The sequence below is a fragment of the Chelonoidis abingdonii genome, chromosome 3, assembly GCF_003597395.2.
Source record: "Chelonoidis abingdonii isolate Lonesome George chromosome 3, CheloAbing_2.0, whole genome shotgun sequence".
NCBI lineage: Eukaryota > Metazoa > Chordata > Testudines > Testudinidae > Chelonoidis > Chelonoidis abingdonii.
The window spans coordinates 37088417-37098080 of NC_133771.1; the positions used below are offsets into that span (position 1 = coordinate 37088417).

The 9664-nt window shown below is 45.9% G+C and overlaps 2 protein-coding genes across 4 annotated transcripts in view; one reads left to right on the top strand and one right to left on the bottom strand.

Annotated features, from left to right (window-relative positions):
- The window catches only part of TRAPPC12 (trafficking protein particle complex subunit 12), an 85981-nt gene extending 77381 nt beyond the window's left edge, over positions 1-8600 (bottom strand). The window contains exons 1-2 of one of the 3 annotated variants that reach the window (XR_012655482.1): positions 5829-5863; positions 1058-2277 (exon numbers count right to left, since the gene is read on the bottom strand). Coding sequence is in view for 2 of the 3 variants with exons in the window: in XM_032791083.2 (XP_032646974.2) it covers positions 1058-2277; positions 5829-5847 (1239 nt within the window). In the remaining variant the exon portion in view is untranslated. Of the gene's footprint in view, positions 1-1057; positions 2278-5828; positions 5864-8516 lie in introns of those variants that run through there. The other 2 variants (XM_032791084.2, XM_032791083.2) reach the window with 2 other exon arrangements.
- A 72-nt stretch (positions 8601-8672) lies between these two features.
- Positions 8673-9664, top strand: part of EIPR1 (EARP complex and GARP complex interacting protein 1) — a 208845-nt gene continuing 207853 nt past the window's right edge. Inside the window, exon 1 of the mRNA XM_032791087.2 lies at positions 8673-8824. Coding sequence (XP_032646978.1) covers positions 8783-8824 — 42 coding nt within the window. The 5' untranslated portion in view covers positions 8673-8782. The remainder of the gene's footprint in view (positions 8825-9664) is intronic.

Below are 9664 nucleotides of genomic sequence, written 5' to 3' on the forward strand. Positions count from 1 at the left end.
GGAACTATTTTCCGTTGTCTATATTGCAACAGACATACTTGTTGACAGCTATTTTGAAACCTCTTATTTCTCTACTGAATGATAATGAGTTTTATACTACTGTACTACTAATCAAGGTTTAAAAAAACAATATTACCTGACCTCTACCATCTGGAAGACAAAACCTACTAGCCAGAGGTGTAAAGATGAAAGAGGAGGATGAGGAACATCACTTGTAAAGTCCAGAGGCAAAACTCTGTTGAAAAGCTTAACCACCCTGCCAGTCTCAGCTACGAGGACAGGGGAGGATACCAGAATCTCTACTGTGAAGCAGTCTCTGCATCCTTTCACATCAGCCTCTGGGCAACAGATATTAGATAAACTTGAAATTCTAGTCTTGCTAAAATCTAGAAGAAAGGAATTTTGTGTTTCTTCTCTCCTATGCAGTGTTGCCTGGCTGCTGAGAAATGCATAGGTCTCCACTACTCTATCCCTCCACCAACCTCCATTTTGGGCCTTCCTCACCAGTAAATGGCTTCAATGCCTGCCTCTGTTGCTGCTCCTAGCTTTCCTAAGCAGTGTCAGAATGCATCTGACCTGATTTTTGTCAGTGCTACCAGTAGCGTTCTGAACATTAGCTATGAAAAATGACAAGACTTCTGTCACTCTGCTGTAGCACTGAATTCTACAAGCAGAAGCACTGGAGTTACCCGTCTGCAAACTTCATAGAACACCACACTGCTTTAATCTATATCCAGTTCATGTTTGGAATGTTATCTTCGCAAACGCTAGAAATGACTTTTTAAACAGAAGCCTAGATTCTATATAAATTGATTACATCAGTCTCTACAAATAAGTAACAAAGCTTTCTGATCATTACACGTGAGTCAGCTTTTTGTCCTTTCATGAATGATTGCTCTGTCAGTCATCTTCAATGCTATAAAGATTGCAATAGTACACATAAGATGAGCACAGTCTGTAAAACAAAGTAATAAAAAGAGTAGACTATTAGATGCGTCATTCCATTTCACTGCCCTAACATACAAACAAAAAGCAGGATGTAGCTATAGATTCTTACCTGGATGTTGTCAAACTTTAATCCAGGCATGGTGAGATTCTCTTTGTCTATAAACAGAGTGCTATATTGCTGAGTGGCTACTGAAATTAAAACCTTTCTAGTTTCCTCACTGGGAATCCAGGCATCATTTCTTCTGTCTAATTCACTCATATTCAAGGCTGTCGCAAATGGGTCATCACTTCCAGCAAAAACAGCTTGGATCTGTGAAAATGGTTTAGGAGATTGTGATATTTCTAAAGATGCAGAGGGACCACTTGCTTCAGATCTCCCACTTCCTACAGAGTAAGTAGGGTCAGCAGAGTCACTGGAATTGTCTCCAACTGTACTAACAGATGACATTTGTTCTGGGACTGAAGAACTTGCATTAGGGTTACTGACAGAAATAAAAGTGGAAGTAGTAAATGAATCAAAAAACTCAACAGCTAGATTATTAGTGTTAACAGGGTCACCAAAAAATGTACTTAGGCTAGGACTTGGTTGAACCACCTGTGGATGAGACTTCACTGGAACCTCATTTACACTACTAAAACTAGGAGACTTCACCATTTGAGGCTCAAAGCCATCATGTATGAACAACTGTGGCTGAGTATTAACATTGTTTGCTTGACTAAAAATGGTGCATACAGGGATAGGCTCAGCTTCAGGAGATGATCTGCTGGCAAGGGGTGATGATATTGGCTCCTCAGATTTACTTTCCTCAATATTACTTGGCGTTGAGTCACCTAGAGCTTCATTTCCCACTTTCGGTTCATCTTTCACTGCTTCTTGAATCAACTCTTCCTTTAAAGATGCCTGATCATCTGTTCCAATATCAGAAATGTCTTTAGGTGTTTCTTCATGTTCAGTTTCACTCTCACTACCTAGGGCTTCTTCCTTACTCACTTCTCCTTCTGGTGTACAAATGTCTTTGACTTCCATTTGTTCCACAATCTCTTGCACGCAACCAAGTTCACCAGTGTCATCTTCACTATTGTTTGGAGAATCAGAAATAATGACACTCTCCATCATGTGTTCATTAAGTTTATCTATGAAGTTATTGGAATCCTCTGAGATGGTCTCATTCCCTTCAGACTCAAATTCATCTCCACCAAGATCAATGGTTTCCTCATGAAAGAGGAGTTCTTCCTGAGCCCTCTGCTGAACTACATTTCCACATGCCTCCTCATTTGAAACACTCTTCTTGGCATCCTCATCATTACATTGATTATTTTCCATTGTGACTAAAGAAAGGGAAAAATATTCTGGAAGTTAATTGTATTGATCAATTTAAATCATTATTCTGAAACTCAAGAGTATTTATTAAAAAGGCAATGAAGGACTTTTTATGCAGTCATTTGATTATTAAAATATTTATTTTTTACACTTCATTGTTGGCCAGCTATTCCGTACTTGGCACAAAAAATGTTTTAAATTTACCTTTTGCCACTATGAACTTGTGAGTCCCCAAACACTATAATTTCAGGAAGGTAATGGTGTGTGAGCATGCATGTACACACTCTCATTCAACAACTCCAGCCTCCCCAAAAAGGCATTTAGTATTATGCCGCAAATATTTCCTTTCAGTTAAACAAATAATATTATAACTTACTTAGCTGAGAGGCAACTACAAACAACAACACTAGAATGGACCAGACTTTTTTTTTTTTTTTTTACAAAAATATCTTTCTGCTAAAAATTACTTATTCTGATCCTCCTTGGTTTTGATACTGCAAGGAACAAATAGTGCATCTAAAGCAGGCCAAAAATATAGACTTACTCTCTCCCATGGCAAGAGTCCCTCTTCCCTATTTGACCAAAAACATCTTCATAACCTGTGGTATTAGACTTCATTACCCTGGAGGTTTACTTCCTTTGGATTGTTCAGAAAACTTCTCTCAACATCACCACCTCTCCTGATATACGTTCTCATTCATCTACATGCTTCAGAATGTTTTACCTAAACTAAAAAACATTAATATTCTTTCCAAAGGGCAAATGGAGACAGGAAGGTCTACGTGGGGGGGGGGGGGAGCGGGGTATTACTTGCCTGACAAACTAATAGCCCACATTTTCCTTTTCCTTGGTCACTTATTCAATAATGATTTAGGTAAGTGGTATTCAGATGATAAATTGTGATTACTGCTACTGATTGGCTAAAAATGGTTCAGGCAATCACTATTTTTGTTACTCCCCTGCTCTGTGCTTGTGTCAGTCACCTGTTATATCTTTCCTTTTACACTATAAGCTTTTTAAGGAAGGGACTTTAACTATGATTGTACAGTGTCTACTACGATAGCTTGAGCTGAGGCCTTTAGGCATTACTGGAATATAAATATTAATGATAATAAATAATAAACATGTTTGGGTATAGAGGAAAGGAGAAAACCAATAAGCACCTGATCCTACTCCCACTGAAGACAGTTGGCATTTTGCTACTGCCTCAATAAAAACAGTGCTGGGACCCACAGAAAGAGGATCATGCATCTTAAGATTTCTGAAATCTTTTGTTCATGTCTAGGAGCCTGCCTCTCAAATTTCAGAGAATGGAAACCTATCTAATGTCTCCTATGAGATGGCACAGCACCTAATATGATGAGATGAGACACTATATTCCAGAAGGAATCAATAATAAGCACCTTTTCATAGCACTCTGACACTCAATTGAATGCTTATGAATAAGGGCTATGTTTTAATCACGTGTATTTTTAGTAATAATCATGAACAGGTCACGGGCCATTAACAAAAATTCATGGCCCGTGACCTGTTCATGACTTGTACTATATTCCTAACTAAAACTTGGTCTGAGGGTACTCTGAGGGGTTGGTCTAGGGAGGGAGGGAAGAGGAGGTTGGTGGGGCTAGCAGGCTCCCTACCTGGCTCCGTGTGTCCTTGCAGTTCCTAGGGGGAGGGAAGGCCCCTCTGCCTAGGTCAGTGTTTCTCAAATGCGGCCACCAGGGGCTTTGCTTGTGCAATGCAGCAGCCCCTCCCCAGGGGCCACTAGAAGTGGTTGGGCCCTTCGCCCCTCTGGAGAGACACAAGCTGAAGGAACAGGTAGCCAGTGAGTTTCCCACCTTCCTGGGGGAAGTGGGATCAGGCTCCAGCCCTTGGGTGGCAGGCTCCAGCCACGGGGCTTCGGGTTCTGTTCCCTGGTCATGGGGTTTTGGGCTCCATTCCCTGGCTGCATGGTGACAGGTTCTGGCCCCAAGCCCATCCCCCCGCCATCACCTCTGCCCGCAACTGCCCCATAACCCTGGCCCCTGTTGCCTCTGTACCTACCTCCTCATCCAGGGCTTAATTTGGGAGTAGATCTGTTGTGAAAAGTGAAATTTAAATGTTTGTTAATATCACTTTTCACAGCATACTTAGTAGCTAGCAAGTCTTAAAAAAAGCAACCAAAAACCCCAAAAGAAATAATAAGAAAAGTGACAAGAATATTCAAAGCACCTTATTTGTCTTTCTATTCTGTTTAGGTCCAATAAAGAATAGAGACAAGTGTACACTATTTTTATTACTGAGTCTGAAAAAAAAAAACAAAACCAAAAAACCCCTAGGTAGATAGATTACAATGATTTGGACACGTATCTGTGCACATTTATTTGTTTTTCCTAAAGTTAATTAAGTATTTTAGGAAAAATTGTCGGAGCGGCCACGAGCAAGAATTGGTGGCTGCAGTCTAAGACCACCAAAAAATTTGTTGTGACAACCCCTGAAAGAGCTGAAGGGACATGCCGGTCATTTCCAGGGAGACCTCCCCCACCACCTTGATGTAAGCGCCACTCTGCTCCCAACCCTCTGCCCCAACCCTGAGCCCCCTTCCACACCCAAACTACCCCAGCAGCTGGCACTGCAGCTGGACCAGGAGCTGTCTGATCTGCTCGGGCAGTCCCGGAGCCAGCTGCACTGGCTGCTGCAGAAGTCATGGAATCTGTGACTTCCATGACAGACATGCAGCCTTACTTATGAATAAGGCTACATATTAGACACAGGTATTTTTAGTAAAAGCCATGGACAGGTCACGCGCAGTAACCAAAAGTTCATGGTCCTTGACCCGTCCATGACTTATACTATACCTGTAACTAAAACTTGGGCTGTGAAGCTGCTCTGGGGGGCGGGGACTTGGGGGCAGTCCAGGGGCACCACAGGTGCTGGGGGGAGGGGGGAAGATGGCAGCACAGGGACTGGAATCCCCGCTGGTGCTTGGGCGGGGAGGGTTGGTGGGGGTGGGAGGCTCCCTACTCGGTTCCGCATGTCCCTGCAGCTCTTACGGGGACAGAAGGCCGGAGAGCTCTGCATGCTACTCGTGCCACAAGTTCTGGCTCTGTAGCTCCCATTGGCTGGGAACCACAGCCAATGGGAGCTGCGGGGATGGCACCTGTGGATGGGACAGCATACAGAGCCACCTGGCCAGTCCTCCTGGGAGCTGAAGGGACATGATGGCTGCTACCTCCCATCCCTGAGGTAAGTGCCACCCCACAGTCAATCCCCTGCCTCAGCCCTGAGCCCCCTCCCACACCCAAACTGCCCTAGCAACAGCCCAGAGGCTGTCTGATCTGCTCGTGCAGCCCCAGAGCCAGCTGAATCCGTGACTTTCGTGACAGACATGAAGCCTTACTTATGAACATATTGGTGAGACAGAGACATATTAACCCCCCACTTTACACAGGGGAAATTTGAGACAGAGAACAATCATTCTTGTCAAAGAGGCTTCAAATGTAGTAATACATTAAGTTTGTGTCCACATCACAGCCTTTCTGCTACCACACTAGCCCTGGTATATCCGTGCCTATCATACCATGTTTATACTGGTACATTCTGGGCAAAAATTCCATATTGTTCCAAGGAAATAGATGTTGTTCTGTGTGTATGTTCTCAAAGACATCAACCGTATGGAGTGCAACTGCACTTTGGGATGTCATACCTGAAAGAGAGGTGGGAGGAAAAAAAGGACCTGACAAGTCAATTTAGAAGTCACAAGCTAAGGGGTCCTGTCTGTGTTTTGGGAAGGAAGGAGAGAACATGTCATACCTGTTGCAGAAAGACAACCATTTGTCAGCCTAGACAGGACGACACTTTTGGTTGACATGGTTATAGCTGGATTTTAACCTTGCTGCACGTTGACACAAGCCATATTTAGAGGAAAGCATGCCAGAAACGTATTATAAACTTGATTAAAGCCAGCAGTATGACTAGCGTGGGTTTTGTTGTTGTTTTTTTTTGGTTAGGAATTCTCTAGGCACCTGCAGTATAATTCCTTCTCTCCGACTCCATCCAGTGCCTCAGGAAGATGTATTCTACTCTTCTGTTCAGTGTGGCTCCCAAACTTAAGCAGCAAAATAAGACAGCCTTCTACAGAAAAATTTAGAGTAACTGATGCCTCTGTAACTTTGAATGGGTTTGAAGTTACAAGGAGCAGGTTTTCTCCTACCACATAATCCCTGTTACATTTCCTGTTATCTACCATAGTGTAGACATGACCCTGTTTAACCAGCTGAAAACACTGCTAGGTCTTTTAGTCTCACAACTATTTTCTAAACAACACTATGTATATTTATTCATCAATTCAAAGCTTGGAAGTTTTTCCCTCATTGGAATAAAATCAAAATCATGTTTACTATCTAGAAAAATATCTGAATGGGAGTGAAAAATGGAACACACTGAAGAAAGAGATGAATAAAATCTAAGAAACACACGTAGATGTGGAATACTTGTTGATAAAAGATGCAGTTCTGCAGAGGAAAGCTAAAGATACAGAAAATTTTACTAAAAATTTGTAATAAGTGAATCTTGTTTTTTCCCCTCAAAGATGAAGATTTCTACAATTCTCTGGCAATTTTTTAAAACCTAACTGGCATTTTTAAACCTCTCTTTTTAACATCTAAACTTTTGCATACCCCCAAGTGGGGTTCTCCATCACAGCTTCTGGCAAAATTCAGCAAATACACTCTATTTTACCTTTTGATTGTGAAAAACTTAAACAAAAAATGCTATAATTCCCCATATTTCAAAGCCTATGCGGATTTGGAGAAAGAAGCTAATTTTACTGGGAGATGAATTTAAGATGAATTTATTTCTTTAACCTCGGAGGCTTCTAATTTGCTCCTAATCTCAGACTAAGTAATGATTACATTTTTTTAAATTTTGATTTATTTATCTTTCTATATATAAAACTACAGCTAGCCTGGTACTGAATCCATGCAGAATCCCACTGAAAACAACAGTACTTTGCACAGGCACAGGTAAAGATCTCATTGCAGAATGGGCCAAAGTTATTCTAAAAGCTTAATGAAAAGTTTCTACCATTTATACTCATTGAAAATACTTTTAGCCTGCTTTGTGAGTAGCTCATTTCCTTCCTTTGTCGTCTATAACTGGGTTTCTCAACTCGTGGGTCAGGACCCAAAATTGGGTTGCCAGAATATTTCAAAGAGTCACGTATCAGCTCCTGTCCCACAGGGTTGGCAGGGCTCACCTCCCTGGTCCAGGCACTCCAACCTCTGGGTTCCCAGCACCACTCAGGTTTAGCTCAACCATCATGATGACAGGCGTTTGGGTAGGCCAAAGCTTAGAGTGGCCCTGCAATCCCATGAGCCAGGTCACAACTCCACTCACTCAAATTTGGTCCAGTGAAGGGGGCAGGGCCAAACCGGAGCTGCATTGAAACTTGGAGGTTGCAAAGCCCAGAGCAGAGAGCCAAGCACTGTCACAGCCCAGGATCTGCAGGAGCCACCACTGTGGGGTGAGTGCTGGGCAGGATCCAACCCCCGCCCCCAGGATCCAAACAAAACCACCTCCAGGTTATTTACTGTATCAGGACAGGCCATAAACATTTACAAATGGGTCCTGAGCCCAAAAAGGTTGAGAACCACTGGGTTATAATGCACTGGCAAATAAATACATGTGTGCTCACAGCTCTGTCACGGAATTTCGTGTTTCTGAGTCTTTATGCGCATCTGTGCTAATTCACCAGGCTAAACCTTTGGCCTGGCCAGTCAGTACCCACTACCTGTCACGTAATAGCGTGGATATAGAGAGTGAGTTTGAAGCTCCCTGGCAAGTACCGCACACACGGCTGAAGGGGGATCCGTGGGCATGAAGCAGGGCGTCCGCCCAGTCTCGTTACTACTCCCGGGTAGCGCGGTGACAGGTGCGGCGGAAGAACAGGGCCACTGTCTAACAAAGGAAGGGAAAGGGGCGTCCCAGCCCCCCAGGCCTGGCTCAAGGGCCTCTCACTGGGGGATGGGCAGGGAAGACTGCGTGCGGCAGCCAGACCCTTGTAGCACAAGCGACAGCCCAGCGGGGAGGCACCTCTGCTGCCGCCTCACCCCAAACCGGGACCCCGGCCCGGCCAGCTCCACGCTAGGGAACCCCAGGCCCGCTCGCCGCCTGCCCCACGCCAGGCTGACCACAGCGGTTCCCGGGCCCGACCAGGCCCCCCTCCCCTCCGTTCCGCCCGGCCCGGTCCGGCCCCCCCGACCCTCACCTGCTGAGCGCCAGCAGCACCCTTGCACCACCGCCGCCCGAAAGGTCCAGCAGCTACTGCGTCTGCGCCATCAACCAGGGAACGGTCTCCAGGGCGCCTGCGTCGCCGTCACATCACCTGGAAGGGAAAAGCAACGGATGCCGCAGTGGCTCAGAAAGGGCCCCTGGGCTACTGAGTGACGCGTGAAACGGGAGCCGGCTCAGGCTGGGGGAAAGGGACGTGTGGCTGTTGAGGCGGGGCCTTGCGGGCACAGGCGTGGGGAGGTCATGGAGGACGACGCGCCAGTGATCTATGGGCTGGAGTTCCAGGTGCGCGTGAGGGGGAGAGGAGACCCTCGGACGGAGAGGTTTGGGGCGGAGACGGTGGGCTGGCGTTGGAGGGGAACCCGGCGAGGGAGTGTTGGAGGGGAGCCTATGGGGGGACTGTTGTTCGCCAGGGGTGTGTCGGAGGGGAACCGGGGGTGGTGGTGTTGGAAGAGAGTACATGGAGGGGGGGCTGTTGGAGGGAAGCCTGCAGGGCGAGGGAGGGGCTGTTGCTCGCCGGGGGGCGGATGTTGGAGGGGAGCCTGCGGGGAAGGGGGCTGTTGCTTGCCGGGGGGTGTTGGAGGGGAGCCCTGGGGGGGCTATTGTCTACTTGGGGTGTGTGTGACAGGGCTTTTCAGGAGGCAAGGTGGTGGGTAGTGGAAGAGGACAGCTTCTTGCAGAGCAGCAGGAGCTGGGGGAAGCTGATACTAGGCAAGGGAATCAGACTCTCTTGCAGCCCCTCATCCTACGTAGCTGATGATCAGCGGTTCTTCCTGAGCCCAAAAATGTGCCTGTGCTACAGTTAGCCTTAACTCTGACCTTTGCCTGCTTTCACATGTAACACAATAGCCACACGCTAAGGTGCCTAACAGCCTGGGGACAAGAGGAGCCAGTAGCTCAGGTAGAAGGGGACTGATTGTGCAGAGTGACTTGAGTTGTGCCATACTTGGCAGGATAGACAAACAGTGGGAAGATACGTCAGATATGTAAAGCACTGGTTTCAGAGTAGCAGCCGTGTTAGTCTGTATCCGCAAAAAGAACAGGAGTACTTTTGGCACCTTAGCCCTGGTCTACACTACGCTTTTAAACCGATTTTAGCAGCATTAAACCAATTTAACGCTGTAC